Source organism: Lolium rigidum, chromosome 4 (genome assembly GCF_022539505.1).
Source record: "Lolium rigidum isolate FL_2022 chromosome 4, APGP_CSIRO_Lrig_0.1, whole genome shotgun sequence".
In the NCBI taxonomy this organism is placed as follows: Eukaryota; Viridiplantae; Streptophyta; class Magnoliopsida; order Poales; family Poaceae; genus Lolium; species Lolium rigidum.
Genome location: NC_061511.1, coordinates 247,590,832 through 247,614,232, shown reverse-complemented (window position 1 = coordinate 247,614,232; position 23,401 = coordinate 247,590,832). Strand labels below are relative to the sequence as shown.

The 23,401-nt window shown below is 44.4% G+C and overlaps 1 protein-coding gene across 1 annotated transcript; it reads right to left on the bottom strand.

Annotated features, from left to right (window-relative positions):
• Positions 1 to 17,322: 17,322 nt before the first annotated feature.
• On the bottom strand, positions 17,323 to 21,330 carry LOC124648552. Its single transcript, XM_047188294.1, has 5 exons — positions 21,223 to 21,330; positions 20,917 to 21,119; positions 19,227 to 19,741; positions 17,450 to 17,539; positions 17,323 to 17,333 (listed from the first exon to the last, which is right to left on the bottom strand). The coding sequence occupies exons 1-5, from the start codon at positions 21,328 to 21,330 to the stop codon at positions 17,323 to 17,325; spliced, it is 927 nt and encodes a 308-aa protein (XP_047044250.1).
• Positions 21,331 to 23,401: the final 2,071 nt, after the last annotated feature.

Genomic DNA, 23,401 nt, shown 5'->3' with positions numbered 1-23,401 from the left:
ATGAATTCATTGATCATGAAGGAACCATTCGGAAGATCAAGGCTGCTTCAAGAGCAAGTGACTTGAAAGTAGATCAAGTCTTTGGTAGCATCTCAAGGGGAGTGGTAACTCATAGACACCATGCATTACTTATTACCTATTGTCAACATCATGCTTTTGTGTCTAGTTTTGAGACACTCAAGGTACATGAAGCCTTGGTTGATCCGGATTGGGTAATTGTCATGCAAGAAGAATTGGAGTGTTTCACCCGCAATGAAGTATGGTCTCTAGTTGAGAGACCCAAGGATCACCGCATCAATGTCATTGGGACCAAATGGGTATTCAAGAACAAGCAAGATGAGAATGGCATTGTCATAAGAAACAAAGCAAGGTTAGTGGCGCAAGGGTTTGCCCAAATAGAAGGTATGGATTTTGAGGATACCTTTGCGCCGGTAGCCCGCCTTGAAGCTATTCGTCTTTTGCTTGCATTTGCATCTTTCCACAATTTCAAGCTGTATCAAATGGATTTGAAAAGTGCATTTTGAATGGTCCCCTAAAAGAAACTGCATATGTGGCTCAACCCCCGAGTTTTGAAGACCCAAGCCGACCCAACCATGTGTATTTACTCCATAAGGCACTCTACGGTCTCAAGCAAGCTCCACGTGCTTGGTACGAGTTCCTTAGGGTTTTCTTACTACATGATGGGTTTTTCATGGGTACGGTCAATTCCACCCTTTTCACCAAGAGGGTTAAAGGGGGTGGCCTATTTATATGTCAAATATATGTTGATGATATTATATTTGGTGGAACTAACCCCAATCATAACAAAGCTTTTGAGCTATTGATGATTAGGAAATTTGAGATGTCCATGATGGGAGAGTTGAAGTTTTTCCTAGGCTTCCAAGTGAGGCAACTTGCAAAAGGCACCTTCATCTCTCAAGTAAAGTATGTAAAGGACATGCTCAAGAAGTTTAACATGACCAATGCAAGCCCAATGAAGACACCTATGCCCGTAAAGGGGCAGCTTGGCTCATGTGATGGTGAGAAGGATGTGGACATAAAGGTATACCGTTCCATGATATGATCCTTGCTCTACCTTTGTGCTTCTATGCCGGATATCATGCTAAGTGTAGGGATGTGTGCTCATTTTCAATCTACTCCTAAGGAGAGCCACTTGATGGCGGTCAAACGGATTCTAAGATACCTTGTTCTCACTCCTACTCTCGGGCTGTGGTATCCAAAGGGGTCAACCTTTGAACTCATAGGCTATTCGGATTCCGATTGGGCTGATGATAAGGTTGACCGGAAGTCTACCTCTGGGGCTTGCCAATTCATTGGCCGGTCATTGGTGAGTTGGTCATCCAAGAAACAAAACTCCACCGCCCTATCCACCGCCGAAGCCGAATACATATCCGCGACATCTTGTTGCACTCAGTTGTTATGGATGAAGCAAACCTTGAAAGACTATGGTGTGTCTCTTGGTACGGTGCCTCTTCTATGTGACAACGAAAGTGCAATAAAGATCGCCGATAACCCAGTTCAACATTGTCACACAAAACACATTGACATTCGTCATCACTTCCTACGTGATCATGTTGCCAATGGGGACATTGATCTCACTCATGTGGGAACAACATACCAATTGACGGATATTTTCACTAAGCCTTTGGATGAAGCCCGGTTTGTAAACTTGAGAGTATAACTTGGTATTCTTGATCCTAACAACTTAGACTGAATAATTTCTTGCACTATATTCTTGCATTTATCTTGTTATCTAGCTTAGTTGTGCAGCACATATGGGGATAGTCATCTTACCATGTCTTGGTATGATGCATACCTATGTGTGCAACATTAATAGAACCGATGTCAAAATATGGACCCAAGCATGTCTCTTCGAGGTCTCATGACATTTGCGCTTTCACATAAGGGGGAGAAATATCCCGCCCTTTTATTTGCCTCTTATGCATCTTAGCCTACTCATCTTTTGAGACCATTTGATCTTAAGTGACATATCTTATCTCTTTGGTTTATGCTCAATTCGAAACCATGCTCATTGTTGCTATTTGATTCTCTCTTTTGACCAATGAGCATGTATAGAATATAAAACTTCCTCTAATCAAACCTACTCTATCTTTCATCTATGTATGTGCATGCCCATCTTGAAATTCTAGCCAAATGAGGTTATTTCGTAATTTCGGTATCTGACCCGGTAGACCGGGTGCTGCTACCGGAATTTTCGGCAGACAGCCCGGCCCACCAGGTGCTGCTACCGGGATGCCGGTGTCTGGCCCGGCCTGCCGAGCTGGGTACCGAGTTGGTCGGAAGGTGGTCCGGTGGTACCGGGCTGTATACCGGGTTCGTGCTGGACAAAGGGGTACTTACTCCCTGGGAAGTTAGGGATACCCTTTGAATCCCCTTTCTTCCCCATCTCATCTCTCCACCATAGCCACCATTGCCACACCTTCCTCACCTCCAAGTAGTTGATTCAACCCTTGGAACTCCAGATCCATCCACTCCACTTGCTCCTATCATCATTTGGAGCATCTCCACCAAAGGGATTCAAGTTTGGTCAAGTCATTTGGGTGGACTTTGGATTTCCACCCACCAAAGCTTCCTTCATTAGAAGATCTTCTCCGCCAAGTTAGGGCAAGGAGATCATGTCTTCGGGTAACTTCATCTTGTCTTCATCCCCCTCCTCAAGTGTTCTTCTTTTTGTTACCCAACATATGAACTTGAGGATTTAGGGTTAGAACTTATGCCATTAGGGAGTCAACCACGTCTATTCATGACTCTCACTTCATCATAACTTAGTTTTGCAAAAGTTCTTGAGAAATTTTTGGAGCAAACAAGGGAGAAACAAGTTGGGGATTTTTTCCTCGAAATTTTCGGTAGGAGACCCGGTGGACCGGATCACCTGCCGAGCTACCCGGTACCTGACCTGGCCTGCCGGGTGCTACTACCGGGTAACCTGGTATCTGGTCCGGCCTGCCGGGCCCTCTACCGAGTCATCCATGTTGCCTCCAAAACTTCACTTTTGAAAACTTTTCTTCATCTTGGCCTCCGTCTTTCGGGCATGTACACTTATCCTTGCTGCTCCTCTATGATCTCTTATTCATAGGTGATGAGGCAAGTGACTCGGACTTTGTTCCTCCAGAAACTTATAGGGGCATAGGTACCATGGTTGAGACGGGTGGTAGTCGTGGTACTGGCCGTACCAAGAGGAAGGCCAAAAGAAAGAAGGCCTCAACCTCTAGACATGGTTCCGGGGAAGATGCGTATGAAGAGTTTGCTCACAAAGTTGAGCATCATGATCCTAACTATGTTCCCAGTGATCTGAAGACATGTGAGCTGCACATTTGGACCAACCTGCGGCAGGATAACCCATATGTGAATGAGGAACAACCATTCACCGAAGATAGACGCTTTTGGACAAAAGCCCAATTTGCCATGTGGGAACAGTTTTATGAGCCAGCTGTGCCAGAACCATCTGTGAAGCCCAGACGCCTCAATGTTGCATTTCATGATATGTATAAGCATGATGACTTCAAGTATGTTGACATGGCTTTGAAGAAGATGAATATGTGGACGCTTGTCACCATTGAGCAAGACTATATGCCAGAGCTAGTCAGCCAGTTTTTCTGCACATCCTTCTTCCATCCCACACCTCAGAGGCACATTACTTTTATGTCGGGTACACATCAATGCAGTATCTCCTATGACCAGTTTCAGACTTCCCTTGGATACACTGGTAATCTGCGTGGTGGCTTTCGCATTCATAGTGAAGGGTCTATGCATGATGCATCTATTGCCTTCTGCTACCCATCGGCCGCTCCAGTTCCTGCGATCCCTCAGATCACTGCTATGTACTACTTCTACAACACCATGGCCAAGATTTACCGTTGCACTATTGTCAGCAAGGCAGGTGACTTTCAGGCTTGCCGTCGGTATGCCAAGAATCTCATGTTCTACACTCATCCAAATAATCAGCAGAAGATTGATGTGCCTGATTACATCTACAATGAGCTGAAGAGGGCAGTGGAGAAAAGGATGTTACCCAATTATGCTCCCTATGTCCAGTGTTTGCTTGCTCTGGTCATTCCTGCCTCTACGTTGGTCGGGCGTCGTGAGCGGCATGCACTTCTTGACTTGCCACTTCACCATGACACTCCTGAGGTTCCATCTATGCGCCCAGCTGTATGTTCCTCGGAGCCCGCCAACAAGCGCCGCCATGACCCCTTGATGGCCTCTAGCTCCAGCTCTGTGAAGCCCAAGTTCTTCAAGTCTCTCTTTCAAATGTGCAAGCACTCCTATGATGTGAACTCCAAGGCTCTTCGGTTGGCTCAAAGCAACCGTGAGCTCATTCTAGAGGACTTCCGTGCTCGTGGACTCGAGTTGCCAGAGGATCCGCCTGAGATGGCCCCTATTGCTCACTTCACCTATCGTATGCCACCTCTTGATGATGCCATGTTTGCCAGATACAGTGGTGCTGACATTGAAGAAGAAGAGGAGGAAACTTCCGAGGAGTACTAGTCTCTGCCTTGGTCACTTGGGATGCGCTAGTACCCATCTCACTCCGTCTTCCTTTTTGGTGTTCCGATGCCAAAGGGGGAGAAGGGAGTACAGTCTTAGTAGGTTTACGGTTTCCTTGCCGGGGTTTTCCGGGGTTCTTCGTATGCACAAGCCTTGGCTATTTCATTTGATTCTTCTTGGCTTGTGCTACTATTTGCTACTTTCAGTTGGAACAATATGCTTTAAATTTGTGTGATGGACAAGTATGTATTATGCTATGTATCTTGGATATCTATCTATGATATCTATGCTATGATATATCTCTATGTCATAGATATCCTAGCTTTATCTTGTCCATACCATGCTTGTTTCCTAAGATATTGGGGGAGCTTCTCATATACTCTATTGTTGCACCTTGTATTCAAATGCAAATTCTCCAAGTGCATACATTATGGGGGAGCTTGCCTAATATCTTATATGGAAACTCTTGTTTAAATTCATCATAATATCTTTTGTATGACTCTAGCTCGGTTTGTCATCGTTAACCAAAAGGGGGGAGATTGTAAGGGTATTTTACCCTTAACCATTATTTTGGTTAACAATGACACCGGTGCTATTTTGTGGCCTAATAGTATCTATAAGTATATACACAAGTTTTAGTCCACATACGAGAATGCAAGGCGGCAAGAAAGGTTTTTCAGTCGGGACACAAGGATGCGAGGTGAAGAGAGACCCCCCAATTGTTGTTCTCAACTAGTGATGGTGTGTTGACCATTTGTCTCTAAAGAAGTGCTTGCCAAAGCCACATACACCCATAATCTCCACACCAAAAATGCTAAGAGGAAGAAGTGCCGAGAAGACAAAGATATTTTGAAGCTCCAGGAAAAATCAGCACACAACCCGGCACCACCGGGTGCTGCTGTCGGAAAAGTCGGCAGCCAGCCCGGCCCACCGGGTGCTGCTGCTGGAATGAAGGGAAGAGCTGAAGCCAGGGCAGCCCGGCAGCCAGCCCGGTCCACCTGGTGCTGCTGTCGGAAAAGTCGGCAGCCAGCCCGGCCCACCGGGTGCTGCTGCCGGACTGACAGAAGAAGCTGAAGCCAGGAGAACCCGGCAGGCAGCCTAGTCCACCGGGTGCTGCTGCCGGGCAGCCCGGTATGTGGCCCGGTACCACCGGGTCAGCTGCTGGGTACCTTGACTCTGAAGTGAAAACGGCTACTTTTCCAGGACGACTATATAAGCCCCTTCTTCTAGCTTGAAGGTGTAAGGAGACCAGTGCAAAAGCTCAAGACATTTCTCTCTCTCATACTCCATTGTTGAGCTCCAAATCCTTCAGATCTACCTCCTCCTCCACCCAAACTCAAATCCCTCCGGAGAAAAGCTAGAGGAGGTCTTAATCTATAGTTCCACCAAGCAAAATCATTTTCCACATTGTATTCATCAAGATACTTGCTCTCTAGGGTTCCTTGGAAACCCTAGGTGGGCAAGAGTGGTCCGGAAGCATCCGGACTGTGGATTTGCTCCTGACAAGATTGTGAAGGTTTGGAGGCTGCCTCAAAGTCTTCCACAAGTGAGTGAGATATTTCTTCGTGGGATAGGCTCCGGATAATAGGGTGAGCCTTCGTGGCGTTGGGGAATCCTTCGTGGGACCTCCACCCCTCCAAACGTGACGTACCTTCTTGCAAAGGAAGGGAACACGGGAATAAACCCTCGTCTCTGCGTGCTATCGGTTATCTCTAACCAACTCCTTACTTGTGATATAACTGCATGTGAGAGCCTTCGTGCTTGAGTTACTTGTATCATCATATAGGGTGCCTCACCTAGTTTGCATTAGGCTCACCTTTATATTCCGCAAAGCCTAATATTGCAAAGAAAGAATTAAAATTTGTAGAAACCTATTCACCCCCTCTAGGTTTACCATCTCTGAACTTTCAAAACCTTATTTTTGTTTGTAAATTCACCACTAACAATCTTCTATCTGTTGAGTTTGATCCGTTTGGTCTCTCTATGAAGGACCTCCGCACCAAGAACGAGATCATCAGATGCAATAGTTCCGGTGACCTCAACCCCCTCTAGTTGCCTGCCTCCACTGCAGACACACTCTCCACCACCACATCATCATCAACCTTGTGGCATCGTCATCTAGGACACATCTTAGTAGTCAAGCTTTGTCGCACCTAGCAAGTGCTTTTTCTTTTCCTTGTAATAAAAATGCTACCGATAATCAGTTATGTCATGCTTGTCAATTAGGGAACCATGTGCATCTATCTTTTGATTCATCATCTACTCACACTACTCGGCCTTTTCAACTAATCCATTGTGATTTGTGGACTTCCCTCTTCCTAGTGTGTCCTGTTACAAATACTACCTAGTTGTGTTAGATGATTTTACTCATTAACTTTGGACTTCTCCCTTACGCATAAAATCTGAAACTTTCCCAACACTAAAAAACTTCTTCGCCTATGTTTCCACTCAGTTTCATACAACAATTCAATCCCTATAGTGTGACAATGGTCATGAATTTTACAATATTGTTGCCCACAATTTTCTCATGTCCCTTGGTGCCACTCTACATATGTCTTGCCCATACACATCCCCCCAAAACGGTAAACCCGAGCGCGTCATTCGCTCTACAAATAACATGGTTCGATCACTTATTTTCCAAGTATGTATGCATCCAATATATTGGGTCGAAGCTCTTAACATTGCCACTTTCTTGTTCATCCTTCACCCCACTAAAACCCTTTAGCACCGCACCCCACATGAGGTTCTCTATGGCCTCCCTATTCCTCTCGACCAACTCCGGGTTTTCGGATATCTTTGTTACCATAAGCTCTCCGCTACCATATCTCACAAACTCGCTCGTCGCACGACCGCATGTGTCTTCCTCGGATACTCCTCTTCTCACTGCGGCTACCGCTGCCTCCACACACAAACTTATCATCTCCCGTCATGTTGTCTTCGATGAAAATTCATTTCCTTTCTCCAAAATATCCACACCACCTACTCCCATAGATTTATCCTTCCTCGATGAGCTACCGCCCATCCTCCCAAACCCTCCATCCCAGCCACCCACGCCTCAGCCTAACCCCCAGCCACCACGCCTCCGCCTAACCCACCACCACCTCCCCCTCCTCCTATGGTCCCGGCTCTAATTGGCCCTCCCCTTGCCGAGAATACTCACAATATGTACACTTGTGGAAAACGTGGTATGTCTCGGCCCGTTGATCGCGCCGGTGTCGACTATGGTGAGACTTTCAGTCCGGTCTGTTACGCACTCTCCCACTGGCATGTTCCTCTCTCAGTGGCAGTACATCCTCGACGTCCTCGACCGTGTAGGAATGACTGAGTGCAATCCTTGCCCCACTCCGGTTGACACACAGTCCAAGCTTGCCGCTACTGGCGCCCTCATCGATGATCCATCAACTTATCAGAGCTTTTGGTGGGTGTTCTCCAGTATCTGTCGCCCGCCCGGATGTCACCTATGCCGTTCAGCAGGTCTACTTGTACATGCATGACCCACGTGAGCCGCATCTCCATGCGATCAAGCGGATTCTACGATACCTTCGCGGCACCGTCGACTATGGTCTGCAGCTACATCGCTCATCACCAACATCACTTACTGCTTATACTGATGCTGATTGGGCTAGATGCCCCGGCATCGCAAGTCGACTTCTGGGTATGGGGTCTTCCTTGGCGACAATCTGATCTCTTGGTCATCTAAGCGCCAACAAACTGTCTCCCGATCGAGTGCGGAGGCATAATATCCTGGAGTCGCTAATGCAGTCACCAAAGCATGTTGGTTACGCCAGCTCCTTTTCGAGCTCCGTCGCCCACTTCAGCGAGCTACTGTGGTCTACTACGACAACATCTCTGCCGTCTACCTCTCGACGAATCCAGTTCAACATCAACGCACTAAGCATGTGGAGATTGATCTTCATTTTATTAGAGAGCGTGTAGCCTTTGGAGATGTTCGTGTTCTCCACGTTCCCACATCCTCGCAATATGCTGATATCTTCACCAAGGGGTTGCCATCGACTATCTTCACCGAGTTCCGCTCCAGCCTGAACGTCCGCGGTGCTCCCGCTCCGACTGCGGGGGGACGTGTAGGACACGTCTAGAGCAAACTGACTCAAGGAGTTCTACCTTATTTGTAATCTATTTACATTAGCAGCTAAACCTCTTCGTACTATATAATCCTAACGTGGGATCAAATCAAACTAAGAGCAACAATTATATTTGCCTTCAAAAAAAAAATGAGTTCGCGTGACCGCGCAGCGTCCACCAAGATACGTTCGAGGCGCAAATTTAAGACACACATGCAAACATGGTTTCCTGATTCCTGTCGTCAAGACGTCCGCCAAGACGTCTCGCATGCAGAATGTCACTAGGGCCAGGATACACGATGTACCTCGCTGTTCCCAACGCTCCGGACACATGCAAACATGGTTTCCTGATTCTTGTCGGCAGTAGTCCTCATCTTCTGCGGTTTTAGAGCCATGGAGGTCCGTGGTGGATCCCAGTTCTTGTCGGCATGAGGGCTCTGTTTCTTGATGTTTTTTCAATTTGGTTAGGGTTTGTGTGCTATTGAGAAAAGCGTGGCAGCCGCGGTTTTAAAGATGATTTTTATGTGTACCAAATTTGAAAGAAAAATACGAACATATGTGTAGCCTTTACAATAAACAGAACTTGTATCTGTACAGTGAAACCATGGAACCTGTACTGTTCATGGATCCAGCGTAGCCATGATCAATTAGTGAGAACGTAGGACTTGTGGCCTTTGCGAATTAATTTGAAATCTAAACTAAAAACACCAAAGAAGTAAGCAAAGCAGTATCAAAATTACACATAAATTTCAAGTTAAAATGGTACCAAAACACCTTCTGTAAAAACAAAAGATCAAGAAAACAAGACATCCTTCCCGCAAAGAAAAAAAAGAAGAATCTGCTAAACAGCAGCTAGCTGTTTTACAATTCGTTTACACCCGTTTTTTTTAACCGTTCGTGTTTTATCGTGATTCGTGCGCGAGGCGCCTGTTTGTTTTGGCGGGCTTACGGGGGAAATCCTATACACCGACCAGGTCGGTGCCTACCACGCACCGCACACCTTGGTCGGGTATTGGGCCCGGCCCATTTTTACCTTTTTTCTTTTTCTTTTCCGTTTTCGTTTTCTGTTTCTGTTTTTTCTTTTTTCTTTTTTCTTTTTTCTGTTTTCTTTTTTCCTTTTCTTTTCTGTTTATTTTTCTTTTTGTTCAAAATTGAAAAGGTTCAAATTTGAGAATAGTTCAAATTCGAAAAACGTTCAAATTTGAAAAGTGTTCAAAACGAAAAATGTTCAAAGCTAAAAATTGTTCGTATCCGAAAAATGTTCATAATTGAAAAATGTTCAAATTTAAATATGTTCATTTTCGAAAAATGTTCAAATTTTGGGAAAAATTGATATTCGTTGAAATTTAAAAATTCGTTGAAATTTCGAAATCTATTCAAAATCTGAAATTTGTTCACTTTTCAAATTTGTTCAAATTTTAAAAATGTTCGGGATTTAAAATTATCTACATTTTGAAAAATGTTTAAATTTTGAATTTGTTCAGATTTGAAAAACGTTCAAATATTTTTTAAGAAACCTCAAAAATTATTTTGGTTTTCCAACAAACGTTGAGATTTAAAAATGCAAAAACAAAACAAAGGAAAGAAAAGAAAAGGTGTACCTGATGGGCCGCGGCCCATGAAACTGCTGCCTGCCCGTGGGGGTGCGGTGGCTTGTTTCCACCGACCAGGTCGGCAGAAAGCACCTCCCTACGGGAGCACCTACTCACCGCTTTAAGCGGGAGCGAACATGAGCTCCGCTCCAACGAATGTCCCATGGGCCAGGCCCATTGAGTTTGTCTTTATTCTTACTTTTATCCACGTTACAACAACCCAGCTTGAGTCTACTTTGGTTTAAAATCCAAACAAAATAAAAAATGAAACAAAAATCAAACTGAATAAATTTCAAAATCGAACAATTTTTAAAAATGAACAATTTTCAAAATTGAGAAAATTTCAAACTTCAAGAACAGAATTCAAACCGAACGAATTTCAAAATCGAACGATTTTTCAAAACGAACAATTTTCAAAATTGAACAAATTTCAAACTTCAAAAACTTCGAACTAAAAAAATTAAAAAATGAAAATGGACCAAAATGAAAAAGTTCATATTTAAAAATGTTCAAACTTATACAAAAAAATGTTCAAAACAAAAAATATTCAAATTCAAAAAAATCAAATTTTAAAAAAAGTTCAATTTCGAAAATGTTCAATTTCATTAAAAAGTTTTTGAAAAATTTGACAGCCAAAACCAACGAAAGACGAAATAAAAAACCATCAAAAACCGAGAAAAAACATTCCCAGAAACCAGTACAAAAACCGAATACCGTGCTAATGGGCCGGCCCAACTTTCACTGCCCTGTGCGGAGCCCCAGTTAGCTCCCGCAATAAGCGGCGAATAGGAATCGCGGCTGCTTTACACCGACCTGGTCGGTGTATAACAGCCACCGACCACCCGCAGGTCTTTGTTGGACCGGCCCACGATTTGCTGAGATTGGTTTGCTGTGGATTCGGTGCGGACGGGCCGGTCCAAGTTTGTTTTTCTTTTTTTCTTTCTCATTTTTTCTCTGTTTTAAATCTGAACAGTTTCAAATTTGAACAAAATTCGAATTGAACGATTTTCGAATTTGAACAAATTTCAAAAATTGAATGATTTTTTGAAGTTGAACAAATTTTGAAATTGAACGATTTTTGAATTTGAACAAATTTCGAAAATTGAACGATTTTTTGAATTTGAATAAATTTTGAAATTGAACGATTTTCAAATTTGAACAAATTTCGAAAATTTAACGATTTTCGAATTTGAACAAATTTCGAAAATTTAACGATTTTCGAATTTGCACAAATTTCGAATTTGAACAATTTTCGAATTTGAACATTTTCGAATTTACACACTTTTTGACTTTGAACATTTTTGAATTTGAAGTTTTTTCAGTTTGAACAAAAAGAAGAAAGAAAAACAAAATAAGAAAGAAAACAGGAAAGAAAAAGGGAAAAAAATAAAAAACGAAAAAGAAACAGAAAACCGAAAAGACACAGCGAACTGGGCTTGGCCCATACCCGACCAGGGGGTGTGCGGTGGCCGGTAGCCACCGACCTGGTCGGTGTATAGGTTTTCCCGGCTTACGGTTGTCGGGGCCGTCAGGCAGTTGGACCCAAGGCCGTTAGTGATTTGGGTACCCGTTTTCTTCTCTGATTTTGAAATTTTTTGGGCTTGGTTTCGTGTCTTACTTATCCGTTGGTTGTCTGTTGGGGTCACAGTCTCACGGAGCGGTGGGAGGCAAATAGAACATCGAGAGGAGCAGGCGGGGGAAGAGAGGAGCGGCGCCTCCCGTCGCCGTCCAGAGCCTCGTCGTATGGCGAGAAAAAGAGACGGTGGATCCAGGAGGGTTCGATGCCGATGGTACGTGCCCTTGTCGTGATTTTGCTGTTTGGGGCGCGCGGGGTGTCTCTGATTTTTTCTTGATTTGTGTTGGTGGTTGGGCGATTTTGTGGATCTAATGTCCGATTGAGGCTAGTTTGAGGTTCTCGGATGCAATCGATAGGGTCCCGGAGTTGAGGATGGGGCTTTGTTTTGGACGTGGTGTGTTTGTCTCCGTGCAATTTCATGTCCCCCGCTAGATCCCCATGTTTTATGTCTGGGAAGCGTTCCTCTGTGTGTGTGTATGTGCGGGATGGGGATTTCCTCCTGTAAGGTTCTCTGACTCACGATTTTGCTGTGCTAGGTGGACTATCCGGTAAGAATAGCAGATTCCCTGTGAATGATGTGTGTTAGAGGTTGTGGCATTTTTGTGAGCTAGTGTTGTATTTTCTAAATGGTATGTGTGGTTTTTCTGCTCGTTTTCTTAACATGTTGTAATCAAATCTCTGCATTGCATGGTTGTTGCGTCCAGTACAATAAGAAATCAATTCCCAAATTATAACATAGTATCTTGCTCTTCGATTTCAAAAAAAAAAATAGTATCTTGCTCTTCTCATTTTCTGGGTGTTCCACAGGGGAAATGCTCACTATAAGAGTACTATAATGCTCTAGTTTTAGCTCTCAACATCTCTGCATTTTTAGGATATTTTTGTGTAATGTTCTAAAATACCTTTTTGCAGCCTCTGCCATGACATAGCTGATTATGGGAATGATTATTCTGGTGATGGGGACAGTCAAGGAGATAGTGTGTGTAGCGAAGTGATGTGAGCTTTCGTGTATTTTTTTAGTTGGCACCAATTATTTTCCTTCCTTTTCCTTTTATGTGTAATGTGCATGTCTGAGGTTTTGTTGTGTTTTTCTTTTGTGTGCAGGGTTTGTAATATGAAAAGAGAGACACAATAAGATGATACATTATTTGGGTTCTTTAGTGAACAGGTATGCTTTTAGTAGCACTATCAGTATGTTCTAGTATCTTTTTTTTTTTGGCATGATAGTTGTATAGTTTCTTCTGATTTACTGGAACATCAAGTCGTTGGTAAACTGAAACACATTATCTAAGTTCTTTGTGGTCTTTTTTGGGAATTCCGAGTTGCTCTGTTTAGCTGAAACATGTTGCTAAAAAGATATTTTAGTTTAGTTATAGCTTCCTTATTTCATAATTCAGACTAGGATATGTCACTTTATTAGCTGGGCTAGTTTTATTCCCTTTTTGAAGACATGATACTCCACAGCGGGGGGTGGAGTAATATGTGATTAGAGGATTTTTGGAAGCTTAGCCTCCAATCACTTAGAGTTATTGCAACAAGCAGAAGTTTTTATTTTGCAATCTGTGTTTTTATATAGCTAGTATTTTTCTGTAGGCTGTTAAGTCATTGAAGCGGAATTTCTCAGATTTCTGCAGGAATGTTTCAACAAGTAACAAGGTATGGATGTTTATTTTTTTGTTCAGCACTCAGATTTCTGCAGGAATGTTTCAACAAGTAACAAGGTATGGATGTTTATTTTTTTGTTCAGCACAATATTATGTTTTTAGTTTTTGCTTACAGTTCACATGATAAGTAGTTTTGGTCGGATGACATTGTATTTGATTTGTTCAGTAATTATTATGCCAGATAATGTTCTCATTTTAATATCTTTGACTAGTTTAGAGAAGAGTCAGTTTTTATTCTTAACACATCTTTCACTAGTAACATGTGTTTGAGGTCTTGTATATTTTTGCTTTCTTTATTTGTATTGTTTTTACAAGTAATGTATTGTATTTTTGTTCTCTTTTTAATAGGCCAAGATGAACAAACAGGATGGTGTGAGTAGATCTCTCTCTACAAGATACTCATTAAAGTAGTCGTAGAGAGATACACGTTACATCATCTACACGAAAGTGGGTGTCACACCCCGGGTTTCGTAGTTGTCATGAAATGCTCGCAATTCCCAGGAGTTCGTCAATTGCGAACATAAAGTGATTTCATTGCCAACAAAGTGTACACACTAATTTTTTTATTACAGAACCGTGAAATATATTTTACAACAGTAGGGAGTCTAAGTGCAAAGTTTACATGACAACCAAAAGAGACTATTTGTCACATGCATCCTCGAGCGCAAATGGGACTTAGAGCTTGAAGTCAACGTCATCGAAGAACCCGTCATAGGCTTCTTCTTCTCCTTCGGGTAAATCTGAGGGGGCGTGCTCCCCGCCAAAGGTTTGTGCTTCTCCTCCAGGTAAGTCTGAGAGGGTTGGTGCAGCAATGAGTACACGACGTGCTCAGCAAGCCAAATTGGAAGATGACTATATAATTACATATATTACATATATGTTTGGGCTCAAAGAAGGGGGTATTGGTTTTATAATATATATTGGTGGATGCAAAATTATAATCTCAATCTTTAGTAAAATCGTTTGTTTAAACATCTTTTTGGTAAAAAAAAACTTGTATAATTAGCTTGATGAAATTCTCCTTATGCCTTGCATTAGGAACCACCCATAAAACACAACTTCATTAGCAGCAAGCGCGACGTATTTGAAATTTTGAATAACATATTACCATTTATCATGACTCTGCACACCTCTTTTTATAACTGCAGTATAGTACACACCAATTGTGTCTGCATTAAGATGGGACATTAAGGCATTTTTATCTTCTCTACATTTTTAAATGCCTACCTCCCGAGAGCCAACCGGCCTAGTGTCAACTTCACGGTCTGGGGTTGGACTGTTCTTCGGTTGTGACTCCTCAAGATCAGGCCTTTCACTTATCGCTTCTACAGGCTCCCACAGAAAAGGAACGGCATGCTATTCGATTGTTGTCCATTGGATAGATCAAATTACTAGGCTAGGTTCGACGAGTCAAACTGTGGTTGAGCGGGTTATGTCTTTTTCACTTGGCACGTGGTCTAGCTCCTATGTTGCCACGAGCAAGGTAATCCATTACATTACCCTTACTCTACGGATTGGGGTATGCACGGCTGCACGGTCAATACACGAAGCCTCATAATCGACGGATGACAATTATTTTTAAAAACTTCATGGTCCAAAATTTCCTCTAGGATTACCAACATTCTTTGCAATATAGTAAACGAAAAAATAGCGTGCTATTTTGGTGTTTTAGCGGCGCTATAGTGTATTTGGAGAGTGAACACTACAGAGTTAATAGCATAAAACCACCACTTTAGTATTGAAATTTACCGAACACCGCCACTTTATGTTTGTGGGACAAAAAACCACCACATTTTGAGTAGTTTTTTACAGAATGCGCTAAACGTGAATTGACAACGAATTATCACCGGATCTGACTGGTGGGGCCCATTGCCAGGGCTGAGGTGGCATCGCAGCTAGCGAATTTGCTGATGTGGACATAGGTTCCACTTTTAGGCTACATTAAAAAAATAAAAATAAACATAAAATGAGAGAAGTCGGTCTCCTTCCCATCCCGACATCCGCCGGCCAGGCCGCCACCCCTCCCCGCCGCCGGAATCGAGGACCGCTGCCCCCTTCTACGTGGGTCTACACTGGAATTGAGGCTCTGTTTCGCCGGCAGCACCGGAGGCACAACGGGGGACATGCTCGCGGTCATCCCAGTCACCGCCTCGCCGGTCACCACGGCATGAGGCTGAGGGGCGAAAGAGAGTGTGGACCGCCAGAGGAGAGGGAGATGCGAGGGAAGGGCACTAATCCGGCGACACGGCGAGAAGGAGTCGCAGGCCGTGACCACCATTACCGAGCGGCCGAGCTTCTTGAGATCTCGGGCAACGCGCAGGAGGTGCCCCCTCGACCCTGAGGTCTTTTCCGAGTGCGGCACGTCCCCACGTGGCCGCCGCCAGCGTCGTCCAGTTCACCCGCAGGGCTGGGGAGGGGTGTGGCTAGGGCTCGGCCATAGCACAACGGCGGGAACTGGGACAGGGAGTAGGGCCAGGCGGCAGCCCCCCAGACGGCAGTGGCCACGGGGACAGCTCAAGGGAGAGGCGTGGCGGCGGGATCCACTCCTGTGGCGAGCTGCGGCGGCCTGGCCGGAGGAGCTGTGCGGCGGTGCTCTGCAGGAGGAGCTTTGCGGCGGGGGAATCGGGGCGGGTTGGGGAAGGGGACAACCTCCCACTTTTGTTTTATTTTTTCTAAAATTTGAGAATTTTTTAATTGAGCTGACACCTAGGACCCAGTCCACGTCATCAAGTTACTGCGTCGTGTTGCCACCTCAGCCCTGGCAATGGGCCCCACCAGTTAGATTTGCTGTCAATTCTTTTTCATTCATGTTTAGCGCATTCTGTAAAAAACTAGTCAAAATGTGGTGGTTTTTTCTGTCCCACGAACGTAAAGTGGTGGTGTTCGGTAAATTTCAACTGTAAAGTGGTAGTTTTATGCTATTAACTCGAACACTACACTATGCACTTTTAGCTCGCTACAACGCTATTCCATTATTAGCGGCGCCATGCACGCTATTTTTCGTAGCGTTGTAGCGGCATTGTTTTCGTAGGGAAATAGAGCAACCGACTCACCATTCTGGGCCTTTTGTCCAAGAGCCGCCGAAATCCTCATTTCTAACCCTAGCCGTTCAACCTATCGGCAACCACGGAACCACATTGACAGTTCCCACTCCTCACACGACGTGTACATGTTGAAGAAGAAGAATCAACATTACAACGAACAAGAGCTACTGCTTAACAAAAATAAATAAAGTTTATCAACCTAGGAAGAAGAAGTTGCTTCCAGTTTTTCGTGATGATGAGCTGTAATCTGTGGGTTCTTATCTGTGGGTTCTTCTTCTCAATCAGATAATGATGCCATGGATTCTTCATCTAATTCATCTGATTTTAATTAATTACTACTTCTGCTAAGTTATTGGTTTGTTATTTTTTTTATTTGGACTATATTTGTTGGCTAGTTAGTTGTCTACTTGTCTTTCTTAAATCTTAATTCTCCATCTAGTTCTAGACTACGGCTGTTGAATTTGTTGATGTTAGTTGTTAGACTATGACAAATCTTTTCCTTTCATTGTGATCTGGACTTTTATCAATTTAATTTGTTGATCATTGTGATCTGGATAATTTTTAGCCGCTAAAATCATTAGTATGCATGCTATACTTGTCATTTTTTATATTTTTTTAAAACACTATTTTATAAAATAGCGCGCTATTAGCACGTTATAACATGCATAGTGTATTTTGTAAGGCCACGCTATTTTATTTAGCGCGCTATTTTTTCACTGAATATAGTCCTCATTATTACAAGCTCCTCATTGTGATATTGTTCCAAGGCTTTGAAGGTAAACATGGCCAACAAAAGCATTTAGGCTTATTGGTGGAAAGCATTAAATAGTGTGCGAGGGTGTATGTGCGACTCGTTCAGAACATGACTTCAAACAAATAAAAAAAATGACATTTAACAATGCAAGAGAATAAATAACTAAAGTAGCAAATATTTATCATATGTTGCACGTAGGATCAAAATGGACAGTGAAATGTGACTTGCCTGCTGTCCCGCAGCCGTTCTGGTCCTCTGGTTGAGGATCGCCCTCAACTTGCAACTCCACCTCATACACGTGCTCGATGTTACCTTGTCCTACATGCAAAAAGACCCAAACACAAATAAAGTTCAGCTCAGAAAACGCAAGCTAGGAATAAATTATAATTAATTTGGAAACGTGGACTAAAAGAAGAAGTGGAATTCAGGTTTATGTACAAAGTGGAAATATGATTTTTTGGTTTTGCACTGGAACTTGTCAAATGTTTTTAACGCTACACCTATCTCGTACGCCCACGTAATCCCATAGGTTGTTTCCGTAACCAAATCATCCGTATGTGTAGCTTTATCGGGCTAAACTTACAGTATTGGGTTACAGGGTGTATGTGACTTAATTTGGAGCAAAGAGAGAAAATCTGGCCCACCTTTTCCTTTATTTTTGCACCAACCGGCTCATTCGTGCGTAGGTTTGAGTCCGTAAGTGTAGAATTGTTGTTAGATATAATGGACGAGGCTTTGATTTGGTAGGTAGTGTTTTACTGGATTGAGCTCGAGGAGAAAAGGGAATGCTAACCGAACGTGGTTCAAACAAAGATATCTTCCATTGTTTAGAAGGAATTGAAAGAGCTTGTTTGGTTTGTAGCCACAGTTTATCAAGTTAATTAAAGTGTGGTTAGCCATAAAAAAATATGACTTAAAATAGTGAAGTTAAACTTTGGCAAAAGAGTTAACTCTATGACAAATAAATTATACATGCAATAAAGTGTGACCAAAAGTAAGCATATGCCAACTAAACTATACTGTCAAATTTTGGCTTGCCAAATATAGCTGTGAAGTGTGAATCAAACATCTATAAAGTCTGTTCAACTTTCACGAAGAACATGAGAGTGTTGCCATGGAATGAACAATTGTGTCGCCAGCGATGCTCACCAGCATATCAGCGAAGACATGGGTTTCCATTTTCTAAAAGACAAGCAGTACATGCTACAGGTGAAAAGATCGTCCATGGTAGGGTCATGGCCTGCTAGCTGCTGGAAGTTTTTGTTTTTGAGATAATGATCCTTCTTTATTATTATTCAATAGTAATATCTATATCTCTTATAAAGCAAAACTTCACTAGAGGATCATTTAAGTTTTCTATCTCAACATGCAAGCTATTCACATCATCCATTCTATCAGGCTGGTCATAGTGGGGAGTAACTTAGACTAGTTACATATGTCATGTTACTAGTCTAGGTTACTACCTTCATAGTGGGTAGTAACTTATATGTGGTGTCATGCATTGTATCATTTATTATGTTGTAGACTCATCTTGCTTGAAGTGTGTGATGTATGGTAACATAGCTAGTTACCACCTCACTCTCTTTCTTCATTTATTAGCATGCCATGTCACCAAAATATCTTGAGATGTGTGATGTTACTAGCTATGTTACTCCCACTATGAGCAGTCTTAGCCATCCAATTGTCCATGTCATCTCCCACTAACATCAATTAATACTCTACATGCAAAGCACATCATCTATTTTTAAGCCATCTAATTATCCACATCATTAACTTTTAGCCGCCGATCACATAATCATTTCAAATCAGTTTTTTTAAGTTAGCCTCTTGACTATTTAGGCCAATTGAATCATGCATGTTCCTACGAATAACATCCTATTTCAATCAACTCATATACTTTTGTTTTCTTTATAAAATAGAGTTATCAGAGAAATTGCAGGGTATCCTTCTAGTTTAGAGATACAAGAAGGAGGGAGCTGCCCGTTGGGCGCTTTCCCGTACATACCCTGGGGCGGCGCTGAGGACTGCGGGTGCTTGGGAGGAGTGGGAGGACGATGCTTCTGCAGGAACTTTGGCGGCGGCGCCTGCCCGAATCCCTGGGGACGAGGCTGCTGCGGGAACTTCGGCGGCGGCGCCTGTCCGTAATCCTCGGGACGAGGCTGCGGCTTCCCCATCGCGATCCCGGCGGCGGCCGATGGCAGCTGCTGGTCTCCTACCTTATTTGTCGCGGCGGCCGCCGGCAGCTGCTGGTCTCCTACCTTATTTGTCGCGGCGGCAGCCGGCAGCTGCTCGCCGCCCCCCGTATTTGGCGCGGCGGCGTCGATCGGATGGTTACGGAGCAGGACGTAGGAGGTGAGCCCGAGGGCCGTGGCGGCGAGCGTGAGCACGGCCCCGCCAGCGAAGATGCCGCCCGCGGGGACGTCGCAATGCCTGTACGAGCTAGACCTATCATCCCGCCAACCCTGGACGTTCGACGCCGCGCCCGCCACGAACAGCGCGAACGCGATCACCGCCGCGATCCTGCACGTTTTAGTCAGCAGCGACTCGCCTGCTTGCTCTAGTTAGAGCATGTCTAACAGGCCCCGTATAACCCGCCCACCCCGTAAAATTCCGGCGACATACGGGGCAGGCGCGGTTTGGGCCGTCTAGCAGGCCCCGTATTCGGGCCGCCCCGTTTCGGCGGAATACGGGGCCCAGGAAATCGGCCCCGTCGCCCCGTACATATAGTGGGCGCAGGTGCGAGTGAGGGGTTAACCCCTCACTCGCAACCCTAGCTCCGCCGCGCGCCGCCGCCTCCTCCTGCTCCGGCGAGCAATTAGCCGCTCCCCCGCCACGCATTCCACCCCAAAAGCTAGGATGGACTCCCGCCGCCGCAGTAGGTCCTCGCCGGCGAGCGGATCGAAGCGATCCCGCTCGCCGGACACCGTAGAGGAAGCGTGGCGGCTGAAGTGCAAACTCTCAGCCCGCCGGCAGCCGTCGCGCGGCCTCGCAAGTACGCCGGCGCGCTGTACGTGCCGGACCCGCTCCGCGAGTTCGCCGCGGGTGGGCGGTGGTACAAGCAGGACCCGCCGCTCAAGCCGATGAGCGGCGAGGCGTTCGAGAAATGGCGCGCGCGAGTGGCTGCGCGACCGCGCGGCGTTGGCGGAATGGAGGGCGACCATCGGCAGCAGCAGCAGCGGCGGAGGAAGCGGAGGCGGCGAGGAGGAAGCGGCGGCGGCGGAAGAGGAGGAAGAGGAGGCGGCCTACCGCCGTGCGGTCGCCTTGTCCGAGGCGGATGCCGCCGAGAAAGCGGCGGAGGCGGAGGAGGAGGCGGCGGCCATCGCCGCCGTCCGGGAGTTCGAGGCGCGGCAGGCGCGGGAGGCCCGGGAGGCGCGGGAGGAGGCGGCGAGGATCGCCTTCATCCCCTACGTCATCCCGGACGAGTAGAGGTAGGTTAAGTAGCATGATCCGTAGTACGATCCGTAGTATATGATCAAAATGTGTGTATGCTCCCTACTATGATCAATGAAGATGAACTTCCCGGGGTTTTAATTTTTGAAAATACGGGGCGAAATACGGGGTCTGCTAGACGGCATGGCTCGAAATGGAGCAGTTTTTCGATACGGGGCGAAATTAGAGCCTTATACGGGGCAGCGAAATACGGGGCCTGTTAGACATGCTCTTAGTGCGTATTAATCAGAATGTCGAACACTCACCATGAGCCGACGGCACAGACGACGCCGGTGGTCCGGTTGGTCTGGGAGGGGATGGGTCGGGAGTTGTAGCATCCGCAGCAGCCGCCGACGATCCCGAAGATGACCTGAGCAATTATCAGGAAGATGGCCGCGCAGACCCCTATCCCCCGCGCCGGCTTAGCCCGATAATAGCACTGCCCGTAGTACCACCCCACGTCCGAAGGCTGCGAGAACCCACAACAATCCAAGATATCTATAATACAGTTCAACAAAAATACGCAAAGTGTACATTAAGCACGAATAGGTAGTGGGTCTGTGCTAGCTTACGGTGAGCTTTGTGCCTTCGGCAGAGAATCCCAGGATGGCACTAAGCACCCCGAGAGAACCCACGACCGCGAGCACGATGATCGTCTTCTGGTCCATTTCCACGGCCATTCCTCTCGAATCTCTCTCGATCGGGTTAAAGTACAAATGTGTGTACGGGAGTTTATATAGAAAGAGCTCGCTCTTGGGCATCCAGATACGCTGCCAAATGATGACAAACAATACTATGTGTGTTGAACAAGTTGCATGTTCGTCCGAGATCAACCAAACATAGCCCCTAGATGGCTGAGCTAATGCAGACATAATATAAGACTAGTTAAACTCACAAATATCCTGATTGTACGGCAAGATTATTATACGATAATATGCACGAGCTGTGGGATGGTGGCTCTAAGTTGAATAGCTCCAAAGTACAGAGTCGCCTCAGCTCGTTTGCATCTCATGCCCCCACAAGGCCACAACTCGTGGATAAGATCATATTTGTTCGATGTAATTCATTACATGTAGTAGTAGCGGTAGAACAAATCAATAATGGTTGATGATGTTTAGTTGATCGTATGATTATTCTTAGGCCGCGGTCAACTTAATATGGCAATGCCAAATCAACGACTGATGATGTTTATATATTTGCAATAGGGGTCCATCATCTAATTCAACTCTAGTTTAAATGTGTTAGTTGTTGTTCTTCGCAAAAAAATAGTGGATTGGATGCTTTGTGGTTTCGCACGATCAGTGATATTGTCTTCAAAACAAACTTTGACCAATAGGATGCTAAATACATGTGGGTACAAAATCCAACACAATTGTAATACAGAGTTTAATGAAAATTCTTTTTGGACGAAGTCTATTCATAATATTAGAATATCAATAATCCAATGTATGTGTTGATGTGTACAAGTAGATTGCCTAGGCCTTTCCATAACTTCGGACTTTTGGTTCAAGTGGCTAGTGCATGAAGCTTAACATGGTATCAGAGCCCAGGTCTCGAGTTCAAATCCTGGCTTTCACAATTTATTCTAAAAATCCCCGCAGCCTCCTGTCGTGTGGTCCCGATCTTCCGCTGCCTCTTTGCCTCTCTACATGTGTTGACTTGTCTTCTCGTCTTCCCGTCACACGTGAGAGGGGGTGTTGACGTGTACAAGTAGATTGCCTAGCTCTTTCCATCAGTTCGGACTTTAGCTTAACAGTATGGATGTGTGACTACGACCTTTTCTTAAAAGTGATATTTTTTATGACTGAAGGGCGTATCCTAAAGAAGGAATTCGTATATAAATTTATAATTTGATATTAAAGAAACAGATGACCCAGAAAAGTTACTAGAAGCACATCAGGATACACAATTATGTATGCAGAGTTAAGTGATGACTTGATATTGGAGATGGGAGAAGGCACGGATGAGTTCTTGCTCTTGTTGGGAACTCCTTAACATGGTTTTCATGGAGCTTTCATCCGGTGACTTTCTTCATGGATTAGATAGTGCCAATTTATTTTGATTGTCCAATGTGCATTAGATAATGTTTGTGGGCTGTAATTCATTACATGTAGTATAGTAACGTTAGAAGAAATCAATGGCTGCCGCTGTTTAAGGTAATCTTATGATGATTCATAGGCCGCAACAACATAATATGGTTCTGGCAAATCAACGGATGGCAATGTTTATATATTTTAATGATGGTCCGGTTCATTGTCTAGTTCAACTTTAAAATATTTTCATCAAACTAGAAGATTGGATCGGATGCTTAATTTGCTTTTTCGCAACAGTTTTTCATCCATCTTTTTTTAAATCTAATACCATACTCTTTCTGGTGTACAATGTAATATTTTGAACATTGACATGGTCTGAAATAAAAATTTGATCAATATGATGTTAAATACACATGGTTATGAAATCCAACGCAATGGAATGCAGTGAAAAATCGCTTCGGCCAAAGTCTATCAATTGTCAACAGTTATTTTACAGTACATCATTTTAACACCAGTAGAAAAACTCTTATAAGTGACATAATTTTTTTGTCCCGTTCCTAAAGCAACATGTCAGCAATACTTGTGACACGATACAATACTCATAGTGGGGGTAACATAGGTAGTAACATCACACGTCTCAAGGCATTTTGGTGACATGGCATGACAATAAAAGAAGAAACAGAGTGATGTGGTAACTAGCTATGTTATCATAACGTCA

Bases quoted from the DNA above. Each gene is read 5' to 3' on its own strand.
- LOC124648552 (XM_047188294.1), bottom strand. From the start codon at position 21,330: ATGGCCGTGGAAATGGACCAGAAGACGATCATCGTGCTCGCGGTCGTG. The intron at 21,120-21,222 runs GTAAGCTAGCAC...GGGTTCTCGCAG, and splicing joins CCGAAGGCACAAAGCTCACC to CCTTCGGACGTGGGGTGGTA. The intron at 19,742-20,916 runs GTGAGTGTTCGA...TAAAACGTGCAG, and splicing joins GTCTGTGCCGTCGGCTCATG to GATCGCGGCGGTGATCGCGT.